This window comes from Trichechus manatus, unplaced genomic scaffold (genome assembly GCF_000243295.1).
Source record: "Trichechus manatus latirostris isolate Lorelei unplaced genomic scaffold, TriManLat1.0 scaffold00092, whole genome shotgun sequence".
Classification (NCBI taxonomy): Eukaryota; Metazoa; Chordata; class Mammalia; order Sirenia; family Trichechidae; genus Trichechus; species Trichechus manatus.
The window spans coordinates 7,771,612-7,798,193 of NW_004444028.1; the positions used below are offsets into that span (position 1 = coordinate 7,771,612).

Consider the following 26,582-nt stretch of genomic DNA (forward strand, 5'->3'; position numbering starts at 1 on the left):
CACAGTAACCCTGCCTCCTGCAGCTCTGCCCCGGTGAGGAGCTCCTCCTGTTCAGTAACAGTCACACACAGTAACCCTGCCTCTTGCAGCTCTGCCCTGGTGAGGTGCTCGTCCTGAGGTGCTCGTCCTGTTCGGTTACAGTCACAGACAGTTACGTAGTATCTAATGTAAACTTTTCTTATGCTTTTTTTCTGTACCCTGCTTGAAAGATTTTAAATGGTTAGTCTTTTCTAATTATAGTTTTGCCAAATCTTCCAGATATGGTTGAAAGAGACTTAGGTTGAACTGCTTCTACAATTTGTTCACTTCGTAGCATATCGGGCCTGCTTTTTGTTGACTCATGGTTAAAATTCAGCATTAACTCATTGTATTGGGTATCATAGAACTTAAAAATTGTCTTAGACCTTAACGTACTTCTGCCTAGCTAAGACACTTCAAACGAGTCATTTACCTCCTTGTTTCTCCAGTTTCTCATTCCAAAAAAAAAAACTTTCTGTCGAGTCAGTTCTGATTCACAGCAACCCCAGGTGTTTCCGAGTAGAACTGTGTTCCCTAGTGTCCTTAATGGCTGGGATCTTACGGAAGTGGATCACCAGGCCTCTCTTCCACGATGCCATCGCATGAATTGTCCACCTTTTGGTTAGCAGTTAAAGGTAAACCTTTTATGCCACCCAGGGACCCGGTGTTCTTATTAGGGGGGTGATAATGGAAAAAAAAAAAATTGAGAAACACTGCCGTACCATGAGTTGCCCAGGGTCACCAGCAGCTGGTCAGCCGTGGGCTTGGGTGAGAAGTCGGCTCTTCGGGCCCCTCAGCCAGCATTCTCTCTGCCGCCCTCTTCAGCTTCCTTCCCTTTACTTTTCTGGGCTGAATTGTTCAAATCTGTCTTCTCCGAGGGTTGAATTAGATTGGTATGTTTTCGAACTGTAGTTTGAACAGAATTTTCAAAATTGTTATTTATTATTGTCTCTGAATCTGTCATCATACGCCAGACTCAGGAGTGACGACGGTCCAGAGGCTTCTGGAGGTTAAGTGACTTGTTCAAGGACACAGCACAAGAGGAGAAAAGCCAGAATTATAAGTACTGATTTCTAGATTAGTTTTCTTTCCACTTACTAAGTCACTTTGATAGTTGGCTCAAGATATCACTAAGGTCATGTCTGGACTTGGTTTCAATTTTTTAAAAATTCAGGTTTCTTCTGAAAGCAAAATGACTGCTCTTTCCTATCCTGTTTTATTATAATTCCGTTTGGGTTTATTTTATAGGAGATGGACTGGGAAGCAAAGAAGCATGAAGTACACAACTACCACAGGTACTGACAGTCTGTCGGATCGTTTCACTTTGATTCAGGTTGTGAACTAAGAAAGAATGTGTCATCCCTTCATTTGTGCATAATAGGATTTATTCTGAGCTTTGATGTTTTTGGTTTTCATAATAATCCTAGTAAGGAATGAATCATGGTTTTCCCTTCTTTTAGAATAATAATTGAAAACATTTTGTGTCTATGTTGTTATTTCCATGCGTTTGACCATCTTTAGTATGACTAATTTGGAAAAAGCTGTTGTTATTAGGTGCTGTCGAGTTGATTTTCAACTCATAGCGACCCCACATAACAGAGTAAAACTGCCCAACAGAGTTTTCTGGGCTGTAATCTTTACGGGAGCACATCTCCCAGGGAGCTGCTGGGGTGGGTTCGAATTCCCAACCTGTTGGTTGACAGCTGAGTGCTTAACCGTTGCACCACCAGAGCTTCTTGGAAAAATAACTACAGTGGTCTAAATCAATGCCTTTAAAACTGTTCTTTTAAGTAGCAGAATGTTTTTTTCTGATAACATTTTACATGGATGTCCCAGTTATATGAAGCATGTAGATGTGTGACTCCTGGTTGACTGAGTGTAGCCCCTCCCTCACCGACACACATACCTTATCCCAGCAGCTCTGTAGCAACTCTTGGTCTCTCTATAGATTCCCACTGAAAAACACTCTTTTCAGTTATATGGAACCTTATATTTTTGAGAAGAGGTGACTTTGTTATAGTCTGCCAGAGAACGTTTGTTTTGTGTTGATGATCAAAGGCTTTGTGTGTGTTAATGCAGTAGCATAGCATTATGGCATTTGGTGTCAGAGAACATCATTTATTTTGCAAGAGAACCACACATCCCTGTGGACATGGGGCTAGAGGCAGTGTACAAATGAGTCAGAGCTCTAGTCCCTGCATGAGGCTCACCTGGGGTCATGTCCTGGACCCACCAACCCACCACTTTTGGCTATATAATTTCAGCCTTAGATTCTCCATCTTTAAAATTGAGATAATAAGAGTAGTATCCGCTTCGTGGGATTATTGTGAAGACTTAAGTCCATGTTGAGTCTTTAGCACAGGACCTGGGGCATAGAAAAAACAGACAAACAAAAAAAAAAACTCATTGCCATCAAGTCAATTCCAACGATAGCAACCCTGTAGGTTAGGGTAGAACTGCCCTACGGGGTCTCCAAGACTATAAATCTTTGTGAAAGCAGACTGCTGCATCTTTCTTCTGCAGAGCAGTTGGTGGATTTGAACTGCTGACCTTTTGGTTAGTAGCTGAGTGATTTACCCACTGCACCACCAGGGCTCCTTTGGGGCATAGAAAGTACCTATTAAATACCGTATGAGTTATTGAACTATGTAAGTGTGATGTTCTGGGCTGTTATAATTTGCTCTTTGGCAAGCATGAACCTGTGACATAACAAAGCACCTTTAATGGGGCTTTGATGGCTCTTTTATTTTAAGTGGAAAATCCTGAGAATTGTAAGAGGTTATGTTAATAAGGTATCTTGAATTTCGGTGAGGAGAAATTAAATACAGTACTTAATGTTAATTAGAACTGTAGTTTTGGGCTCCATTGTGGCGATTTACCAAAACAAATGTTTATAAACTGGTTAATGTCCTAGACTATTTGAGCCTCATCCATTGCTCCTAGTAACATTTGTGTATGGTTTTCCTGGTGTTTTAAACAGGAAGAAGCATTACCAAGGTCCTCATTGCAAACAGAGGAGAGATTGCCTGCAGGGTGATGCGAACAGCCCGAAAAATGGGTATCCAGTCAGTGGCTGTTTACAGTGAGGCTGACAGGAACTCCATCCACGTAGACATGGTATGTTGCTGAGGATAGAGGTCCAGGTTTGGAAGCGATTATTTGTTTATTGTGTCAATATTCTTTAGAGTGACAGAGTCTGTTCGTTAGTGTTAACATTGTTTAAGTAGGTAGGTTAAAACTACTTACTGATAATTCCTCTTGGGGATGTTTCCCAGTTATACTAGCTGTTGAACTAACAGTGTGCTTAGTGAGTAGCTGATTTACAGGCAGAGCCCTTATTGCATCGGGCTTAGTTAAAGCAGTTCACAGATGTGGCTGATCCACAGACTGAGTAGCACACGTCCAGATCCCTGCTGTGCAAGGAGAGAGAGCAGGATCCGAGTCTTAGCAGCTACCGCTTACTGGCCAAGTGGTCTCAGGCAAGTAGCTTAAAGTTTCTGAGCCTTGGCTTGTCTGTACAATTGTAACTTAAAAAACCCTACTCTCCTGAGGTCTGTGAATGTTTTTGATTATTACTACAGCCACTCCTCACTTATTGACATGGTTAGGTTCCAGAGACCAGGTTGGAAGGCAAAAATGGGTGTTGCACGAAAGTGGAGGGTGACCACATCAGATCCCAAAGTATTATGTGGGAAACATATGTCCCTCTGGACCCGAGAGGTGGAAAGTGTGGGTGGGTGCTTTATGTCCTGCTGGTCATGAAAGGGTTGTTGCCAGATGTATGCCGTTAATGTGCAAAATAGTCAGATAGTAGATTTTTTACTGTTGTCATAAATGCAAAATGTCAGATAACGAGATAGTCGATAAGTGAAGAGTAGATGTAGCTATTATCCACCAGACAGAACTCCAGCCGTGGATGAAGGCAACTATTGATACTCTCTATGCCTGCAGCAAGACTGCAAGCACCAAGGTAAATCTGTGGGGACCAACTTCCTGGGATTTTGGCCCATGTGGCTCTCTAGCCACTTCTTTCTCGTCCTGTGCAATGACTATCTCAAACCTGTTTTGCTCCATTCAACCCACTGACTCCCCCTCTGCCTACCTTATTCTCAGTAGATGATCTTGAATTGATGGAGAGAATAAAACTGTATAAACTTCCTACCACAGAATCTGCTGACCCACCTGCTTCTGTATCCATCCTCTTCCCATCTAAGGCCAGTCTGTCTGTGCTCTGGATTCTTTCTCCCACCTTCTTAAGACTCTTCCACTTAAGTGAGCTGTCTTCAGTCTCTCCTCCACTAGACCCTTCCTGAAAGCATCTAGGTATGCCTTAGGAGTCTCTCCCAGATTCACAACCATTGCCAGCCCCACTTTCCCCGTTTCCCATCCCCTCTCTCTTTCTTTTCCCACTTACAGCCAACTTAAGAATCATTTGCCCTGTTGTTTCTTCTTCCTTACCTCCTGTTCTCTTTGCCACCAACTCCTGACAAGCTTCTGTCCTCACCCTTCCCTTGACATTGTTTCTGCGAAGGTCACTAATTCCATCCATGTCCCTAAATCCAGTGGGGTCTTTTCAGCCCTCAGCCAACGTGATCTCTCAGCGCCGTAGCAGACCACTCCTTCCTTTTAGAAATAAATTCTTCATGACCTCTGACCCTTCTAGACTCTCTTTCTGTGTCCTTTTTCTGGATCCTACCAGACCCTTAAATGTTGATGTTCCTCAAGACTTGGTCCCTGGCCACCTTCTTTTCTCACTGTATACTCTCAGTGTAGATTATTTCATCTACTCCTAGGGCTTTGCTAAAAACTCTCAAATTTCTATTTCTAGCCCAGACTTCCTTTTGCGCATGATGCATGTATGTCCTACTGCCTACTCAGCATCTCCACTTGGGCGTGTTACAGGTTCCAGACTTAAAATGGCTGAATTGCACTCATGATCTTTCCTGTGTGCTGAGCCTAGTTTTCTTGTGGACTTCCCTAGCCCAGTAGATGGCAATCCATTGTTCATAAAAATAACAAAACCAGAAATCTGAGACTCTCTTGAACATCCTTCCCTCTCTCCGACCTCCCTTCCCCACCCTCCACATCTGGACAACTGCCACGTGCTATTAATTCTGCTTCCCACGCGTTTCTTCCCTGTTCCTTCTGCCCTCCACCGCCTACACCTTCGGGCACAGCCCCCGTCCCCTCTTGCCTGGCCACATGCTGTAGCCTCCCAAGTAGTCTCCACACTTGCACGTTTGATCCCCTCTCCGTGATCTATTTCTACACCTCAACTAGAGTCATGGTTTAAAATCAGAATTGGATCATGTTACACCCCGCTTTAACTTTTTCATAATCTGTCAGATTAGCAATAGTCTCAAAGACTGATAGTATTAAGCGTTTGGTGAAGGTTAGAAGTTGGTGTGTTCACACATTGGTAAATAATATTATGACTAATGTCTATAGCTTTCAATCCTGAGGCGCCTAATATTGCAGTGTGTAGCTTATGCAGTAAAATCGGGTTTTGATGTCCTCTTCACACAGCAGATTCCAAGATGGGCTTATTTGTATAGCAGACATGAGTGAGTGCTTCTGTTTCCCAGCTCTTGCACTGTTTTCAGGAGGCAGCATTTCTTTAGAGAGGAAGAAAATGACCCGAAGCAGCGCTGCAGTGCACTAACTGTGCGGCCTTTTGAGCATGTGATATTTCTTAAACAGGCAGACGAAGCCTACTGCATCGGCCCCGCTCCCTCACAGCAGAGCTACCTTGCTATGGAGAAAATCATTCAAGTGGCCAAGGTCTCCGCTGCCCAGGTAAGAGCTGAGAAGTTGTTCACAATGCAAAAGGAAGAAGATTAGTACACTTTATCAAAAGTACTAATTGTTTCTAGAAATTATTTTCTGTTTTTGGCCACTCCCTCCCAAGATTTTTTACATTTGCTTGCTGGGTTGTCATTTGAAAGTAGGCATGTCCCTTCTCATTCCTCAGCCACTTTACCTTCCTACCAGATCCTCTGCACTTTAAATCTTGTGGGAAGTAGGTGGGGGAGGGTCAAAGTTATAAGTTAAGATGAAGATCTTCAAATGCAGATCCTAGGAACATCAAATGCTTTGGGAGAATAGATGGTGCTCTAAATCGTAAATAAAATCAAGAGAGAAATCTCTCTCTTCTCGATTTCCCAGTCTCTCTCAAAGGGCCCTGCTACTTGTTTTTCCAAAATCCCAGCCTCAAAACTCTGATGTTAGTACACCTCTCTTGCATCCTTCAGAATGAAATAAGAGCCAATTTGTGTTGAATCTTTCTTTGAAATATCTCCAGAAGTGGTTTTTGTTTTTTTAAATCGCACAGCCAGACCTTTAGGATCTGTTACGTGGATTTCAGATTCTTAGTTGGTTTTCCTACTTCTAAATCCCTTACCAATCTGATCGTTACTGTATACTACCAGATGAATGTTTTTTAAGCATAAGTTTCATTATTATCCTTTGCTCTTTTTTATTTATTTAATACCTCACCATTTCCCTGCCCTGTCCCCCAGTTAGTAAATCTTCAGTGGTTCCAAGATAAAGTCCAAACCCTTTACCATGGCATGCAAGAGCTTCCAGTGTGGTCCCACCATATTTGTCAAAGCTTATTTCTTATCGCTGGTTCTTTATTATAGCTACAGTGAACTTTCCTCCATCTCCTTTACACACCACACTGATTCCTTCTTCTGAGCACTTGTTCATATTGTTCCACCTGCCTGAAATGCTCTCTTCCTCCTTCTCTTATCATTCACTGTCCAGGCATGGACCAGTAACTTGAAATTTTCCTCCAAAAATGGAGGGTACCAAGAGACCAAAGAAAGAGGTGGGCAACTCCAGGGTGGCAGTAAAGGAGTTTATTAGGGAGACTTATAGACGAGGTGAGTCCTGGGCGGCTGCAGGACCAAACCAGATCTCCGCACCCTGCAGGGAAGGGCAGAGGTTTTATAGGGGTAGAGGATAACAGTGGCTACATGCCAGGGACTTAACATAAGAATGACTCAGTGGACTAGTGAACTAGCGGCCCACATGGGGGCGCCCAAGTTCAGCCTCTCAAAGCCTGTTTCCCTTTTAGTCCACCCCCTGAGGCCGGCTCTTACAATCTGTCACGTCCCCCCTTCTGTGCCATGGTGTGAGAGACCCTGTTCTCTCCCCACTGGGAACAGATACAGAAGTAGGGTATGGTGTCCACACATGTGCAAGAGACAGAGCAAGTTACTGTGCGCCCAGACCAGGGGGAAGGCTTCTCTGATAAGGAGAAGGAACCAGGAGAGAGAAGGTGACCCAATTCCCAGCCTCCTTATAAGAGAATGTTCTGGGCCCAAGGTCTTTACTTAGGCAGCCGAGATGGGAGGTGTAGAGGCAGACTGTCCCCTGATGTTCATGCATTCATCCTCTCCACAAGCATGAACGAGTCTCCGGCTTTGTACCAGCTTCTGAGCGTGGGCCCCGCAGTGGGTAAGGCAGACACAGTTCCCACCCTTACGAAGCTACACTGTGGCGGGTGAGGCAGCGAACAAACTTTGAAACAAACAAAGAAATAACGCCACTAAGGGAGTGATCAGTGGGGGAAGGAGATAACGGAGGACAAGGAGAAAGAGTGACTGTTGGGGGCTGCTCTTGAATAGGGTGGTCGGGGACGCCCGTTTGAGGGGTGACAGTTGAAGAAAGACCTAAAGGAGGAGGAGGAGCCAGCCACACGAGGAACTGAGGAGGAATGTGCAGGCGGATGGAATTGCCGAGGCTCTGAGGTGAAAACACTCTTGGTGTGTTCAGGGGACAGAAGTGTTCAGTGTGGCTGGGGTAGGGGCCGTGAGGGGCGGTATCATCCGGGGTCCCGTCAGTACAATTTCAACAGAGGGAATTTAAAATAGGAATGAATCAGTTACCCCAGTGTGAGAGGGCTAAAAGAGCAGAAGGGGTGTATTGAACTTACCTGGTGATGGTAACTACAGAAATGACAACCACCCCCTGGCTGGGGACGAGGTTGGGGTTACCAGTCTCCTGGCATAGAGGAGGCGCCTTCTCGGCTGTGGCCCAGCTCTTTGTGGAGGGGCCCTGGCCTGGAGGGCACAGTGAGGCCGGTTCCGGGAGCCTCCCAACAAGCTGAAGACTCGAACCAACTGCTGCGGGCAGGGTGAAGATGTACGAAAGCTCCTGCTCCCAGCTTTCCTGTAGCGGCCCCTGGGAGAGCCTGACAGGAAGCCAGCTGACAAAGAAAGAAGGGAATGTGCAGAGCCCCATCACGAGCTGCCCCACAGGGTTCCCAAGGCTGGAATCTTTACGGAAGCTGACTGCCACGTCTTTCTCCCCCGGAGCAGCTGGTGGGTTCCGAGCACCGACCGCTGGGTCAGCAGCCCAGCGCTTCACCACTGTGCCAGCGGGGCCCGTTTCACCAAGTGCAGGAGTGGCACCAGCAGTTAAGCGCTTGACTCGTGACTGAAAGGTTGGCAGTTCAAACCCACCCAGAGATGCCTCAGAAGAAAATCCTGGGGATCTGCTTCCGAAAGGTCACAGCCTTGAGAGCCTTGTGGGGTGCAGTTCCACTCCGAAACACGTGGGGTCACCATAAGTCAGAATTGACTCAATGACAGCTTTTTTTTTTTTTTTTTTTAATCACAAAGGTTGGATTTGGAGCTGAGAGGACGAAACAGGAAGACAGTGGGAAGAGATGGTGAAGCAGAGAGAGAGGTAGAGGCAGGATCACTTAGGATATATAAAATACAAAAAAAAAAACCCTAAACCCATTGCCATCAAGTTGATTCCAACTCGTGCAACCCCATGAGTCCATGCATTGCAGAGCAGAACTGCTCCATAGGGTTTTCTTGGCTGTAATAAGCCAGGCCTTTCTTCTGTGGTACCACTGGGAGGATTTGAACCACCAGCCTTTAGGTTAACAGCATATCACAAACTACTGGCACCACCCAGGGACCTTAAAAAAAAACAAAACAAAAACCAAACCTGTTGCCGTCGAGTTGATTCTGATTCATAGTGACCCTACAGGACAGAGTAGAACTGCCCCATAGGGTTTCCAAGAAGCAGCTGGTAGATTCGAACTGCCAGCATCTTTGTTAGCAGCCGAGCTCTTAACCGCCGCGCCACCAGGGCTAGGGCATTATAGGCCTTGATAAAGACTGTTTCCTTCTCAGTAGAAGGAAGCCACTGAACGATTTTAAGCAGGGGAGTGAAGTGATCTAATTTACATTTTGTGGGGAATAAACACTGGGAGCAGGGATAGGAAGGAGCCCTGGGGGCACAGTGGTTAAAGCCTTTGGCGGCTAACCAAAAGGTCAGCCGTTGGAACCCACAAGCCACTCTGAGGGAGAAAGATGTGGCAGTCTGTTCTGTAAAGATTACAGCCAAGAAAACCCTATGGGGTAGTTCTCCTGTGTCCTGTAGGGTTGTTATAAACTGGAATTGACTCAACAGCAGTGGGTTTGGGGTTTTTTTTTTTTTTTTTTGTAAAGGTGAGTCGGCAGGATAATTAGGAGTCAAGTACTAGGCTATGGCAATATAAGAGCCCTGGTGGCGCAGTGGTTAGAGCAATTAACTGCTAACAGAACGGTCGGCGGTTCGAAACCACCGGGGCTCCATGGGAGGAAGATGTGGCAGTCTGCTTCTGTAGAGATTTACAGCCTTGGAAGCCCTGTGGGGTCACCGTGAGTTGGCATCGACTCGCTGGTGGTGGGTTTTTCTTTTAATGTGCCTCTGGGAATGAGAAACTTTATTTCAGACGCTTCAAAATCACTAACAGGTAATTGAAAGCATGTAGCGAGTTATTTAACTAAGTACCGGTGTCTGTGGTTGACCAAAAGGAAATCCATATGCTTTAAGTATCACAGATGTGGGTAGGAGATTCTTGGTAATAAGAATTTAAAGTGTGTGGCTTCTCCACTCCACTGTGGAAAGGGTGTGTCTCATTTCCGCTTGAAGGCAAAGCCAGCTTTTGTCTTAAAAGAGCAACAACTTTGAATCTCCGCATTTGCTTGAACAAGTACAGAGCAGAATAGACATAAACTACAAGTGTGGAAGAAATCATTTGGGCGGAGATTTAAGGGTAGGGGATAACAGTTTTCTGCATTTACTGTTAAAGATGTAGTAACACTGTGGAATGAACACTGTAAACAGACTTGCTATCCTGTGACTAATCAGGGTGAATGGGTACGTGCCTGATGGCTAAGGATTTAGGATAGAGTAGTATTGTTTTTTCCTTTTAATCCACCTAAGTACTCAAGAATGCCTTGGTTTGGGTATATTAAATTGTTCTTCCTAAGAGAAATTAGTTAAATTTCTTGAGGTTATTCCTGGATTGTGCAGTTGAATTTTATTTTTACAAGGAGATAGCTGCTTTTCTTTTTAGTTATGAAAAGAAAATGTGTATCTAGGTTCATCGAAGAGTTCCATCAAATTATCTGTTAAAGAGAAGGGAGGCTAGAAAGAACAATCTAAAAATGAAATTAGGAAAAGAAGTACATTCACAATGACATCAATAAGAATCAAATACTTAGGAGTACAGTCAGCCAAAGAAATTCAAGACCTGTGTAAATGAAAATTACAAACCACTGCTGAGAGAAATTAGAGTCCTAAATAAATGGATAGATATGTTCATGAACTGAAAGTTCAATTTTGTTAAGATGGCAATTCTTTCCAAATTAAACTATAGATTTAATGTAGTCTTTATCAAAATCCCGATGGGTTTTCTTGTAGAAATTGACAGGCTGGTGTTAAAATAGCCAAAGGACCTAGTATAGCTAAAATAATTTTGGGAAAGACTAGCAAATTTGTAGAATTTACACTACTGATTTCAAAACTCATAAAGTTACAGTAACCAAGGAAGTGTGATATTGGTATAAAGATAAACATACAAGTCAGTGGAACATCATAGAGAGCCCGAAAATAAACTCATATAGTTAATTGATTTTTGAATAAAGGCAAAACAAATCCTGGTACAATTGGATATCTGTATAGAAAAAGATGAACCCTTACCTCCCATCTTAAAAACAAAAACCAAACCCGTTGTCGTCGAGTCGATTTTGACTTATAGCGACCCTATAGGACAGTAGAACTGCCCCATAGGGTTTCCAAGGCTGTAACTTTTATGGGAGCAAACTGCCACATCTTTCTCCCACGGGGCCGCTGGTGGGTTCAAACTGCCAACCCTTCCGTTAGCAGCCAAGCACTTTAACCACTGCGCCACCAAGGCTCCTTCTCCCTCACACCTTACACACAAGCAAAAATTAACTCGAAAAGTATCATAGACCTAAATGTAAGAGCTAAAACTGTGAAATTTCTAGAAGAAAACATAGGAGAAAATCTTTGTGACCTTGGGTTAGGCAACAACTTCTTAGATATGACACCATAAGCAAGATCCATAAAAGAAAAAACTGGTATGTTGGACTTAGTCGACATTTGAAACTTTGACTCTTCAAAAGAAACCGCTAAGAACATGGAGAGACAAGCAGCAGACTGGGAGAAAATATACGCAAAACATAGTTGATAAAGAACTTGTATATTGAATATGTAAAAAACTCTTATAACTCAATAATTAGACAACAAACTATCTTGAAATAGGGTTGGCTGAACTTTTTTCTTTTTACGCTCTCTTGATCATTATACATAATTATGTTTTTAGAGGAACAAAGATGCCCACAGGGCTACTGAAGTTGGAGAGAGAGCTGCTTCACCCGTAACTAAATCATCCGCCTCTCCTCTGCCTTTTGCTGTGGGGTCTCTGTTTCCTCCCATTTTGCAGTCAGTGTTTGCTCTTAGACAGCTTGCTGTCCTTCAGCGTTGCTGATTTCTCACTTCTGTGGACAAGAAAGCCAGTAAGCAAATTTGTAACAACTCTGAGTGACTGGACTAAAGTCTGAGGATTCTTCTTTCCGTAAAGTATGTGTGGACTTCAGCCCATGGTCTTAATATGCACTGTCACTGTTCACGTGCCTTTTTGCTTCCTTCTCAGCCTTATTCTGGAAAGGCGAGGTTGACAGTGACCTAACGATAAGCGAGGTTTAGTTGGGCGGTGTGCTTCTTTCCGCTTTTGGTACCCTGGTTTCACTCAGCCAGCTTTCCATGGAGACAGAGTAAACATTCCCCTTACCGCTCTGAAGCCCTTTGCTCCTCCTTGCGAATATCCTTTGACATCTACCGTAATAAAAAACCCATTGCCATCAAGTCAATGCTCACTTTTAACGACCCTATAGGACAAAATAGAACTGCCCCATGGGGTTTCCTAGGAGCGGCTGGTGGATTCAAATTGCCGACCTTTCAGTTAACAGCTGAGCTCTTAACCACTGCGCCACCAGGGCTCCATCTACCCTAGTAGCAATATTATTTTAAATTGAAATACAGATTCTTCTGGTAAAGGTAAGGCTTCAAAACTTTAGTATAAATGCATTTCAGACATCTCTTTGGAAACAGGTTTTGGTGCAGACCCCGTGTACCTGTCACCAGCGCAGGGCTCCCCCGAGGAAGATGATGTCACTACATCACAGCTTTGCCAGTTTAGCTCTAGTCAGTGTGTCCTTTCTTTCTCACTTGTAGGCTGTCCACCCAGGATACGGTTTTCTTTCAGAAAATCCAGAATTTGCTGAACTATGTAAGCAAGAGGGAATTATTTTTATAGGTCCTCCTTCATCTGCCATTCGAGACATGGGTGTAAAGAGGTAAGAGTTTGTATTGTTTTATGAAGGTCAGTTGAGATGGCTTGTTTTAGCCATAGTAAGGGTTTTAATTCTGCCCTTTGGTTGTCATAAGCATAAGTGATGTATCTGCCATGTAGGAAAACCCCGGTGAGTTACAGAAGATAGTTGAGTAATTAGTGTTTCTAATCAGCATATTAATTAGTGTTTGGGGGCAAAAATGGGTGGGATGAACCACCACGTGAAACACTGGATTGAGGAAGACTAACCAGTAGATATTTTTGTATTTGTGTTAATATTTGTGATCTCAGACTGTAGGACTTTCTTTGCCTATGGAATATTTTCTTTAAAAAGTTCCGTTGTGTTTTGTAGACTGGACTGTATAGAAATGCTGTATTTGTGTTTCTCTTGTATGAACTAATTCATAGAATTGGAGCATCTCTCTCTCTTTTTAATTTTTTTATTTATTTTTTTTATTCTAAAGCACGTCCAAATCCATAATGGCTGCTGCTGGAATACCTGTGATAGAAGGTTATCACGGTGAGGACCAGTCTGACCAGTGCATGAAGGAGCACGCTGGGAGGATCGGCTATCCGGTCATGGTCAAAGCTGTCTGTGGTGGAGGAGGAAAAGTAAGATGACACGTGCTGGTTTTCCACTGCGGGCTGGTCCTGGTCGTAGCCATAACCATCTTTTCTGTCTTAGGGCATGAGGATCGTTAGATCAGAAAAAGAATTCCAAGAACAGTTAGAATCCGCACGGAGAGAAGCTAAGAAGTGTTTCAATGATGATGCTGTGCTGATCGAGAAGTTTGTGGACACACCAAGGTGGGATGAGATTTTTTTTTTTTGCTAATTCAGAATTTTTTCATTATAAAAGTAATCCGTGCTAATATATAGAATTCTAATAGTATATGGGATCATAGTTCCTCAGCCCTGTCCTCTGAGTTAACCACTGATTACAGTAGGGAAGCCTCCTTCCACACGTTCTAGGTGAACAGAAACGTGTGGACATTAACACACAGTGGAACAGTGAATAGGCTCTTACGTGATCTTGTATCATAGACATTTTTCCATGTCAGTAAATACAGATTTACCTCAGTCTTCTTTTAAAAATCATTTATTTTATTTTTTTGTATTGTCATTGAGAATATACAGCGAAGGCACACACCAATTCAAGTTTCTGCATGTACAGTTCAGTGACACTGATTACATTCTTCAAGTTGTGCAACCATTCTCACCCGCCTTTTCTGAGTTGTTCCTCCCCCATTAACATAGACTCACTGCCCCTAAGCTTCCCATCTATTCTTACAAGTTGCTGTTGTCAGTTTGATCCCATCTAGATAGCTCTTAAAAGAGCATAATGCTCAAGGCAGACATTTTTTACTAGTTAAGCTAAACTACTGTGTAAAAATGACTGTGTGGGGGCATCAGACCTCCTCATCTAACTTCATGAGGGGGAGAATCAAGATCAGCATCAGCCCAAGGCTGATTCCTGTGAGGCAGAGGTCAGACATACCTCCTCTCTCCAATCTTTTTGCCAATTCTGACAACAGCTGTCCCTCCCATGGCACTCTCTACTTCTCTGCTGGGTTTGATAATTTGTTGCAATGGCCACACACAACTCACAGACCCTACTCACAGTTGTGGGGTTTATTAGGGAGGTACCAGGTTATAACTCACGATCAGGAACACTCAGGATACAGTTCTTCAGTCAGGACAGCCTCTTCCCAGCAGTGCCTACAGGGAGGCCTTTACCTGGCTTTGGGACCCCTGGCCCGAAGCCACTCAGCTCTCTTGCTCTGGGGGACAGCACGCCCACTGTAGCTGCCTTGCTCCCTGGGCTGAGAAGCCCACAGTGCCTTCTTGCACCGGTCTTCTGGTTCTGCTGCCTCTGTTGCTGCCGTTTCTCTGCCATGCTTGTCACTGCTTCTTGCCATCTCATACCTTCTCTAGTGTTACAGCTCTCTGTCTCCTGGATTTGTGAGGTTCTCAGTTCAGGGACCATGGGTCCAAAGGATGTTCTTGCTTTGTGGTAGTAAGTTACTCCCTTTCTGCCTCTGGGATGGCTCATTTTAAGTCTAGCAGGATGGCAAAACTGACCAATCCCCTCATTAGGGTTCCATACACCTTATTTGCGTGGTCCTGCCCCCTCAAGGTTGTTGTACACCTTATTTGCATTATTAGCAAGCTGTCCAATCCCCTTGGTGGGTCATAAACACCTTATTTGCATAGTCCTACCCGGTCATTTGGTGGGAGTTACAAAACCATGGCGAGAAAGGCCATACAAAAGCAATCCATCGCACTGCATATTGTTTGGTTTTAAGATTTCAGGGAATATTTTTGGTTTAAGGTTTAAAAATTATCTTAGGGCAGTAGTTTCAGGGATTCATCCAGGCTCCATGGCTCCAGAATGTCTGGATTCCATGAGAATTGGAAATTCTGTTCTGTACTTCAGCCTTTTTATTGGTGTCTTAATGGTTCCATGACAGTGATATAACATTAATTTATTTAATCTGTTTCTTGTTGATGGAATTTAGGGTTTTTGTGATGTACTTTTTTTTTAAATAAGTTAAGCTATATTTTATAGAGCCCTGTGAGCATCAGCTGAATGTTCAGAAAATGGAAACAGTTGCCTAAATTGAATAGTGATTATGTTATATATTAATAAATACTAATACTAGCAACAAACACTTACATAGCACTTAACTTCCTGTCAGATTTTAAGTATTTTACATATGCTAAGTAGTCTTGCTTACCTCCTAATTCTAGTCTAATTCTAACCACAACTCTATTAGATGGGTACTATTCCTGTTTTGCAGATGAGGACTCTGAGCTCTGGAGTGATCAAGTGACTTGCCTGAGGTCACCCAGCTGATAAGGGGTAAAGCTGGGATCCAAACCCAGGCAGTTTGACTGGTTTGACTGGAGAGCCCACACCCTAAGCCACTGCCCTGTACTGTTTGTCTAGGTACACTGTAGCAAATGCCATGAGGATTTCTTTTTTTTTTTTTTAATTTTTTGGAATTTTACTTTCCTGTCAGTTGCTTAAAATAAGATACTGATTATAAAGCTTTCTGTTACATAGATTTTGTATGATAAATATTTTTAAATTCAAATGTAATACAAGTAACAAAGAAGAATGCATCTGGGGACCATGACCAGAGAGATTTACCACGAAGATAATGAACTAAAGTTTCAGGCCCTTCCCTTGCATGAGCCACTTCCAAGACCCTGTACCTAAGTCCCTATTGGTAATTTTGTATTCTTAAAGACTTGACCCCACCCATTGCTGTCCAGTCGATTCCAACTCATAGCGACCCTATAAGACAGAGTAGAACTACTCCATAGGGTTTCCGAGGCTGTAATATTTTACAGAAGCAGACTGCCACATCTTTCTCCTGTGGAGCAGCTGGTGGGTTTGAACCATCAACCTTTCAGTTCGCAGCCGAGCGCTTAACCACTGTACCACCAGGGCTCCTTTCTTCTTAATGAAGGCCCCTAAATTGTTTACATTTTAGGCCCTAAAATTTGAATCTATCTCTGATCATGACATAGTAAATTAAATTGAACTAGAGTTTGATAGTTAAAAGGAAAAAACCTCAAAATACATCAGTTGATTAGAAGAGCACAGCATATGCCACTATTAATGGGAAATAAGACAAAAATGGAGGAGATTCTAGGACAAATTGAAGGCTCCCTTCCTCAATATCTTTCAAAAAAAGAATAAGCTAACTGTCTAAATTAGCATAATCTTGAGTTCGCATTGTTGCGGAGATAGCAACTGCCTATTTTAGTGACTGACTTACTGGCTGCACTGTTTTTTGAAGCTGTAAATTCTTGTGAAATGTTAACTATGCATTTCCTTGCAGCATTCTTTATTCCGCTGATAGTTGGGAAGCTCCTAGGAATCAAGGGTCTTGTAGTGTATTTCTTTTTATTTTCCGATATACGTTACTTGGCATACTACCTTCCTCATAATAGGCATCAATAATATTTTTAATATGAATACATTATATGCGTTTGGAAAATACAGAGATGAAAACAAGCTAACCCATAATTTCACTGTCTTAATATAAGTATTGGCATTCCCATGTATTTCCTTTCCATATTTTCTAGTAATGTTTGAATGTACTGATAATCATAATTATATATTATTTTATATCTTGCTAAATAATTACCTGTTAAATTAATGGAGTGCCAGAAGATTGTCAAGGTGATGCTGATAACTGAGAAAAGTAGATACCAAGATGTTTTACAAACCTAATCAGAAATTTTGACCTTACGTAAAAGGCAGGGGTAGGATACCATCTTCAAAATGTACTATTTTAGAAGAAAAAAATCAGATTCCTTCCTCACTTCATGTTCAATGTGTAGTCTAGATGCAGTAAAAACTTAAATAGGAAAATAAAAGCTTTAGAACTCTTAGAAAGTTCTGATAGAATTCTGGTACCTAGAAGGTCCTGCCCAGCTAGACCCCAACAATTACTGAATTGTAGCTCCTGGGATTTGATGCATCTCCTGGTTCTTTGACACTTCTAGACACCGTGCTCCAGTACCTCTAAGTCAGATAAAGCACCACAGAAAAGGATTAATCAGAAAAAGGAAAATAATAAGTGATTTGATGACTACAGAAATCATAAGAGAACACAGATCTTCAGTGAGGTCTCTTTGTAAGCAGCCAAAAGAAAAATGTTACCGACTTCAGAGAACTCAGAAAAAGAGCTGTGGTGTGGTCCCCACGGGTTCCTTTCAGAGCCTGACATCCCTGCTGTAATACCTCCTTCCCTGGAGCAGCTAAAATATATGAAAGAGTCAGTGGAAGTGATGGACTTTTATAATTGTATTTGACATGTATAGAGCTTGGAAGTTGTCACTCGTACCCGAAAAGAGAAAAAAGCTGAACAAACTGAAAATCAATGACTTTTCTTAGACCCGTCAGAGAATTGAGGTCAAAGAGCAAACCACCACTCCAAAATCTGGACAGGCAGGTAAATACAATGAATCACAGCCAAGATCATCTTCTTGGAACAGGAGTTGCTGGAGCCATTAATCAGTAGGAACACTTATCTGGGGATTTTGACAAATGGCTGGAGGATGAGTATATGGACGAACTTGAGCGTGAGAAACCGCTTGGGGCCCAGTCTTGGGGGAGACCCCCATATTTTCATGGATTTTACCTCCAGGAACCCTACCTGTTCTAACAGTGAAGAGCCAAGGAAAGTCTCCGCACGTTTCAGACGGGGAGGGACAAGGTAGCCATTTTGAAATAGGTCCGTAGTGTCCGCCATAACGCAGACCAGCACTGCAGAGAAAACTCTGCCAGAGCATTTTCTTTCCTGACGTCTCAAGGTGGCACAGACGGTTTGTACCCGTCTACTAGTCTGAAGGTTGGCAGCTCAGACCCACCCAGCAGTACACAGAAGGAAAGTCTGGCAATCTGCGTCCGTAAAGATTATAGCCAAGAAAACCCTGTGGAGCAGATCTGCTCTGTAACACACGGGGTCACCATGAGTTCACATTGACTTAGGGGCAACAGGTTTCAGTAAACAAACAGTTAAGTACTCAGCTACTAGCCAGAAAGCTGGTGGCTGAACACATCCAGAGGTGCCCTGGAGGACACTCCTGGTCATCTGCTTCCAAAAGTTCACAGCTTTGAAAACCGTGTACAACAGTTGTACTATGCTCACATGGGTCGCCATGAGTCAGAATCGACTTACTGGTAGCTAACAGCAACAGCAAGCTCCCTATTGTCTTCCTGTCTCACCAAAAAAAAAGAGGCTAAGACATACTTTCAAAGCTTACAGCCCAAGGACTCAGGCCCATTAAGAGACTGAAATGTCATTGTCAGATTATGTAATGTTTCCCCTCCCCACAAACTACTACCATGTCACCAGGGCTCCAGTGTAACAGTGGATTACAACTGAAAGAGCTGCAGGATGCAGACTCTTCAGAAAGAGTTCTTAGGGAAACACAAAGCAATAGAGAGGAATAAAAAACAAGAACATAGAGGAAACTGAAGCCTCTGGCGTCCACAGCTGCGGCAAACATCAAACACAGTCCACATTCTATCCAGATTAACATAAAACCCCACACTAAAGATTTATTTAGTTCAAGTCCTATTACCTGATAAATTGTGTCTGGCTTTAACAGAAAATTACAAGCATGCTAAGAGGCAAGAAAAAACATAATCTGAAGAGACAAAGCAAGGATCAAAATCAGACTCGGATATGACACAGATATCGGAACTTAAAATAACTATCATTAATATGCCAGAAGACTAGCTCTGCAAGAATGATTGAAAAAAGTTCTTCAGAGAGAAGGAAAACAATATAGGTCAGAAATTCAGTTCTACATAACAAAAGGAGGAGTGTCAGAGAAGGAATAAATGAAGGTAAATAAAATCTTTTATCTTTCTGTAATTGATTTAATAGATAAATACTTGTTCAGAGTAACAATAGCACAATATATTGGGTGATTATAGCATATGGATAAGTGAAATGAATGACAGCAATATTATAAAGAATAGGAGGGAAACCTTGATGAGTGGCATCTGGGGTCTAGCAAGCAGCCATGTAAGATGCATCAATTGGTGCCAGCTCACCTGGAGTAAAGGAGAATGAAGAACACCAAAGTCACAAGAAACGTATTAGCCCAAGAGTCAGAAAGGGCCACATAAACCAGAGACTTCATCAGCCTGAGACCAGAAGAACCAGATGGTGCCCAGCTACCACCAATGACCACCCTGACAGGGAATACAACAGAGAGTCCCTGATGGAGCAGGAGAAAAGTGGGGTGCACAACTCAAATTCTAGTAAAAAGACCAGAATTAATGGTCTGACTGAGACTGGAGGATCCCCAGAAAGCATGGCCCCTGGACTCTCTGTCCACCCAGCACTAAAACCGTTCCCAAGGCCAACTCTTCAGACAAAGATTAGACTGGACTATGGGACCTAAAATGATACTTGTAAATAGTGTGCTTCTTAGCTCAAGTAGATACATGAGACTAAATGGGCAGCTCCTGTCTGGAGGTGAGATGAGAAGGCAGAGAGGGTCAGGAGCTGGTTGAATGGACACAGGAAACCAGGTGGAAAGGAGGAGCGTGCTGTCACAGTATAGGGAGAGCAATTAGGGTCACATAACAATGTATGTATAAATTTTTGTATGAGAGACTAACGAATTGTAAACTTTCACTGAAAGTACAATAATAATAAAAAAAAAGAATAGGAGGGAAGAATTGGAGATGTAAGGTACCTGCACTACCCTTGAAGTGGTATAGTGTTATCTGAAAGTAGACTTAGATTAGTTGCAAATGTATATTGCAAACTCTAGGGCAACCACTAAAAAAAATTTTTTTAAAGAGTAATTGATGTGCTAAGAGAAGAGAGAATGGAATCATATAAAATGCGCAATGAAAACCAGAGAAGGCAGAAAAAGAAGGGAAGGTTTAAAAAGAAGAAGAAACAAAGGACAAGTGGAACAAGTAGAAAACATAGTAAATATTAATCCAACTATATCAATAATCACTTTAAATAATCTGAATACACCAATTAAAAGAGACTGTCACAGTGAGTAAGGAATATGATCCAACTCTATGTTGTCTACAAGAAACCCACTTTAAATATAAAGACACAGGTTCAAAGTAAAGGGGTGGAGAAAGATATACTATGATAACACTAATCAAAAGAAAGCAGGAGTAGCTATATTAATTTTAGGCAAAGCAGACTTCAGAACAAAGAAGATCATCAGGGATGAAGAGTAGCATTGCATAATGATAAAGAGGTCAGTTCTCCAAGAAGATACAATAATCTGTAACACCTGTGTATATAACAACAGAGCATCAACATATGTGAGTCACAAACTGATAGACCTGCAAGGAAAAATTTACATATCTACTATTTCAGTTGGAGACCTCAGTATCCCTCTTTCAGTAATTGGTATCAGTAAGGGTGTAGTTGAACTGAACAGCACCATTAGTCAACTGGGTCTGATTGATATTTATAGAATACTTCAACAGCAGCAGAACACACGTTCTTCTCAAGCTCACATGGAATGTTCATCAAGATAGAACACATTCTAGACCATAAAACACACCTTAACAAATAGAAAAGAATAGAAACTATACCATGTATGCTGTCAGACCACAATGGAATTAATTAGAAATCAATAACAGGAAAATAGCTGGAAAATCCCAGATTGTTTGGAGATTAAACAGCATGCTTCTAAATAACACATGGGTCAAAAAAGTCTCGAGAGAAATTAAAATTATTTAATATTTTCCAAGTGGAAAATACAATTTACCAAATTTGTGAGATAGAGTGAAAGCAGTGCTTAGAGTGAAATTTAGAGCACTGAATCCACATATTAGAAAATAAGGAAGATATAAAATGAATACCCCAAGTTTCCACTTTGGAAAACTAGAGAAAGAAAAGCTATTTAAGCCTAAAGCAAGTAGAAGAAAGAAATACTAAAAATTAGAGCAGGAAACAATGATATGGAAAACAAAATCAATAGGGAAAATCGATGAAACCAAAAGCTGGTTCTTTGAAAAGATAGATAAATCTGATAAACATTTAGCCAGGCTTTTGGTTTTGTTGATTTTCTCAATTGATTTCCTATTTTCCATTTCACTGATTTCTTCTAGATCTTTTTCTAGGAAAAACAGGTAAATCGGACTTTATTAAAATAAAAAACTTTTGCTGTATAAAAGATACTGTCAAGAGAATGAAAAGATAAGACTGAGAGGTAGTATTTGGAAAGCACATATCTGGGAAAGAACTTGGACCCAAAAATATACAAAGAACTCTTAAAACAATAAGAAAACAAACAACCAATTAAGAAATGGGCAAGGATCTGAACAGACACCTCAACAAAGAAGATGTACAGATGGCAAGTAAGCATATAAAAAGATGCTCAACATCCTGTGTCTTCAGAGAATCACAAATTAAAACAATGAGATACAACTACACGTCTATACCCAAACCCGAACTCCTTGCCAGTGAATCAATTCCAACTCATAGTGACCCTACAGGACAGAGGGAAACTGCCCTCTAGGGTTTCCAAGGCCGTAAATCTTTACGGAAGCAGACTGCCACGTTTTTCTCCCGCAGAGTGGCTGGTGGGTTCGAACTCCTGACCTTTCGGTTGGCATCCAAGCACTTAACCACTGCACCACCAGGGCTCCTTATGCATCTATAAGAATGGCTAAAATCCAAAAAACTGACATTGCTGGTGAGGATGCAGAGAAATGGAACTCTTTATTTGTTGCTGTTAGGAATGCAAAATGTTACAGCCACTTCGGAAGACGGTTTGACAGTCTCTTACAAAACTAAGCATAGTCTTATCATACAATTCAGCAGTTGTGCTCCTAGGCACTTACCTAACTGAGTTGAAAATTTATGTATACACAGAAACTTGCTCACGAATATTTGTAGCAGTTTTATTCATAATTGCCGAAAACTGGAAGCAACCCAAATGTCTTCAAGAAGTGAATGGATAAACGAACTGGTACATCCATACAATGGATTATTATTCAATAATAAAAATAAAAGAGCATCAAGCCATGAAAAGACATGGAAGAATCTTAAATGTTTATTGCTAAGTTAAAGAAGCCAGTATACCGTGCGATTCCAATTATATGACATTCTGGGTAAAGCAAAACTCTAGAGACAGTAAAGAGATCAGTTGCCTGGGTTCCAGCAGATGGGGGAGGGGTGACTAGGTGAAGCACAGGGTGTTTTTCAGACAGTGAAACTACTCTGCATAGTACTGTAATGGTTAATACATGACAGTATGTATTTGTTCAAACCCATACAACTTTACAACACAGAGTGAACCTTAATTTACGCAATTTTTTTAAAAAGTCATTTAGGAGGTTGGGGAATCCCAAGGGAGAAGACAAACAGGGGACTCTTAAGTGTATCTAAAAGTAGGAAACAACCTCACCGTGAAAGGGGGAGGGAATAAGCTGCTGACCTAAGTAACTTGGGAAAGAAACGCATTCTGTAAGACAAAAGGCAAAAGAAACCCTGCATAAGCGCTGTACTCTAGTTGATAAAGTTGTTTCCCTTGGGGTTATGGGTTAACCACTGTGTTACTGTTAATACATATATATTGGAATTGAACAGTTAAGTAAATACATGGCAGGTGGTGGAAGCAGGAGTCTTCACTGCTGGAGGGGGAATTTACAGATAAATAAGGTTAGAATGACATGTGGTAGTGGGTTAGAGTTGGAGACTTCAGTTAGAATTCATGTTTAATATAGATATAGATGGTTGCATATAGCGATATTTATAGATACGTGTAAATACCAGGGTGAGTATACACACACATTTCTTTGCCCTGTCAGCTGAGATGGCCTAAAAGAAAGGACATCCCGGTAGCCACAAGCTCACTTAGCGGCCGGAGCTTGGTTTGTAACACCATTTCTGCATTAAAAGGCACCAGAATTCCTTGGGAAAATGGCTGCTTCTAGGACTGGGGCAGGAAATGTATAAGATGAGCCTGGAGTATCTTGTAGTGCCAAAAAGTAAGGAAGTGCTAAAACCAACAGTAAAACCCACATTAATGGGTGTGTCATAGGAGCACAAGCGCCAGCTACTCTTGCTTAAAACAAATAACAGGTGGAGTCCTGGTCACCTTGGCCAACACTTTGGCTTCATGATGTCTGCCACCCTTAATGAGGTACATTAACCTGTGTGTTCGCTTTTAACCAGGCATGTGGAAGTCCAGGTGTTTGGTGACCACCACGGCAATACTGTGTACTTGTTTGAAAGGGACTGCAGTGTGCAGAGGAGACACCAGAAGATCATCGAGGAGGCTCCAGGGGTAAGGACCTTGTAAAGAAATGTGTAAGCTTCTCTGTAGTGTAAACCTCAGTCACTCTGATTTTCACATCAGAAATCTGTGAAGCTAAATAGAGGGTCCCAGACAGAGCTGGAGAAAAATGTGGAACAAAATTCTAACTCACAAAACAAGACCAGACTTACTAGCCTGACAGAGACTAGAGAAAGTCCGAGAGTATGGCCCCCGGACACCCTTTCAGCTCGGTACTGAAGTCGCTCTTAAGGTTCATCCTTCAGCCAAAGATTAGACAGGCCTATAAAACAAACAGGAGCCCATAGCACTGTGGTTAGGCTTTTGGCTGCTAACCAAAAGGTCAGCAGTTTGAATCCACCAGCGCCTCCTTGGAAACCCTATGGGGGAGTTCTGCTCTGTCTTATAGGGTCCCTGTGAGTCGGAATTGACTCAACGGCAATGGGTTTTTATAAAACAAACAAGAAAACACGTAGTTCAACCATGTGAACGAGACTAAATGGACACACCAGCCCAAAAGCAAAGACGAGAAGGCAGGAAAGGGGAGGAAAACTGGACGAATGGAAATGGGGAACTCGAGAAGAGGAGAGTGTTGACACATTGCAGGGTTGGCAACCAATGTCACAAAACAATTTGTGTATTAATTGTTTAATGAGAAACTAATTTGCTCTGTAACCTTTCACCTAAAGCACAATGAAATAATAAAGAAATCTGTGAAATAGTGTTTTCCACCCCACTGAACTCCTACTGGATAACTACTTCCCAGTGGTAATACGATGGTAAGGCCTCGCAGCAGTGCTGGGATGAGGAGGGTGCGCGTGCTCTGGGCTGCCTTACAGAGGACACAGCAGGGCCACGTTCCTTCTACGTGAAACCTAGAAAAATCTTCTCTGGCCCAAGTCTCTGACTCAGTGAGCAGGTTTATAGTGAGTGAGATTTCCATGCAGATTTTAGATTGTAATTAACTAGAACGTTTGAGAAATGGAACGATCTGGTTAATTGAACATTTTTTTTTTTTGTGAATGAAACTCTTTCGTCTTCACTGCTGTTTCAGATGTTTGATGTGTTAGTCATCTTCCTGCCTTACAGGTCCTGTTGTGCAGGAGACGCTGATGCTCATTTGGCGGCTTTTGCTGCTGTGAGAGCTGAAACGCGCCGGGACTGCCTTGTTTTTCCGGACCTTGAAAGTATCGCTCTCTATTAGTGGAACGTATTTGAGTTTTCCTTCTCTGACAGGTTTCACCTTACACGGGTTCTGGTTTCGCAGGTTTTACTGTAATTGTTTACATCTCTTTGAGCTGGCTTCTTGATCAGCTTAGGCTGCTATCTGGGTCAAGATCTATTCCTCGGATGACCAATTTTTGCACTTCCCTTTCTTTGGAGCCTGCTACTGAAGGACACAAGAAGCATCCAGAGAACATGGAAGGAATACAGAGTCACTGTACCAAAAAGATTTGGTCGATGTTCAGCCATTTCAGGAGGTAACATATGATCAAGAACCGATAGCATTGAAAGAAGAAGTCCAAGTTGCACTGAAGGCATTGGCAAAAAACCAGCCTCCAGGAATTGACAGAATACCAATTGAGATGTTTCAACAAACAGATGCAGGTCTGGAGGTGCTCACTCATCTATGCCAAGAAATTTGGAAGACAGCTACCTGGCCAACCGACTAGAAGAGATCCATATTTGTGCCCATTCCAAAGAAAGGTAATCCAACAGAATGTGGAAATTATCGAACAACATCATTAGTATTACGCACAAGTAAAATTTTGCTGAAGATCATTCAAAAACAGTTGCAGCAGTGCATCCACAGGGAACTGCCAGAAATTCAAGCCGGATTCAGAAGAGGACATGGAATGAGGGATATCATTGTTGATAGCAGATGGATCTTGGCTGAAAGCAGAGAATACCAGAAAGATGTTTACCTGTGTTTTATTGACTATGCAGAGGTATTCAACTGGCAGATCATAACAAATTATGGATAACATTGTGAAGAATGGGAATTGCAGAACAGTTAATTGTGTTCGTAAGGAGCCTGTACATAGACCAAGAGGCAGTTGTTGGAACAGAACAAGGGGATACTGCGTGGTTTAAAATCAGGAAAACTACGTGTCAAGGTTGTATGCTTTCACCATACTTATTCAGTCTGTATGCTGAGCAAAAAATCAGAGAAGCTGGACTATATGAAGAAGAACACGGCAACTGGATTGAAGGAAGACTCGTTAACAACCTGCGCTATGCAGATGACACAACCTTGCTTGCTGAAAGTGAGGAGGACTTGAAGCACTTACTGATGAAGATCAAAGACCACAGCCTTCAGTATGGTTTACACCTCAACATAAAGAAAAGAAAAATCCTCACAAGTGGACCAATAAGCAACATCATGATAAACAGAGAAAAAATTGAAGTTGTCGAGAATTTCATTTTTCTTGGATCCACAATCAGTACCCATGGTAGCACCAGTGAGGAAATCAAAGGACATATTGCATTGGGCTAATCGACTGCAAACGACCTCTTTAAAGTATTCAAAAGCAAAGCTGTCACTTTGAGGACTGAGGTGCGCCTGACCCAAACCATGGTATTTTCAGTCTCTTCATATGCATTCAAAAGCTGGACAATGAATAAGGAAGACAGAAGAATTGATGCCTTTGAATTATGGTATTGACAAAGAATATTGAATATACCAGAGACTGTCAGAGGAACAAGCAAATCTGTCTTGGAAGAAGTACAGCCAGAATGCTCCTTAGAAACAAAACAGTGAGACTTGGTCTCATGTACTTTGGACATGTTATCAGGAGAGACCAGTCCCTGGAGAAGGACATCATGCTTGGTAGAGTGGAGGGTCAGAGAAAGAGAGGAAGACCTTCAATGAGATGGACTGACACAGTGGCTGCAGTGATGGACTCAAGTGTAGCAACGATTGTGAGGACGGTGCAGGATCGGGCAGCGTTTCCTTCTGTTGTACGTGGGTCGCTGTGAGTCGGAACTGACCCCACGGCACCTAACAACAGCAGTAACTGCTGTGAGCTTCTTGCCTCAGGCTGTATACGTGCTTTTTTCTATGTGTCTTTCTTAAAAGTCAGGGATCTGAGGTTTCCAGTTAATC

General features: G+C 42.3%; 1 protein-coding gene across 2 annotated transcripts in view; it reads left to right on the top strand.

Moving 5' to 3' along the window:
* MCCC1 (methylcrotonyl-CoA carboxylase subunit 1) overlaps positions 1-26,582 on the top strand; it is a 55,435-nt gene that overhangs the window by 3,013 nt on the left and 25,840 nt on the right. For both annotated transcript variants that reach the window (XM_004382300.1, XM_023736826.1), the window contains exons 2-8: positions 1,267-1,313; positions 2,999-3,135; positions 5,719-5,814; positions 12,565-12,686; positions 13,147-13,294; positions 13,368-13,489; positions 23,377-23,488. In XM_004382300.1, coding sequence (XP_004382357.1) covers positions 1,267-1,313; positions 2,999-3,135; positions 5,719-5,814; positions 12,565-12,686; positions 13,147-13,294; positions 13,368-13,489; positions 23,377-23,488 — 784 coding nt within the window. The remainder of the gene's footprint in view (positions 1-1,266; positions 1,314-2,998; positions 3,136-5,718; positions 5,815-12,564; positions 12,687-13,146; positions 13,295-13,367; positions 13,490-23,376; positions 23,489-26,582) is intronic.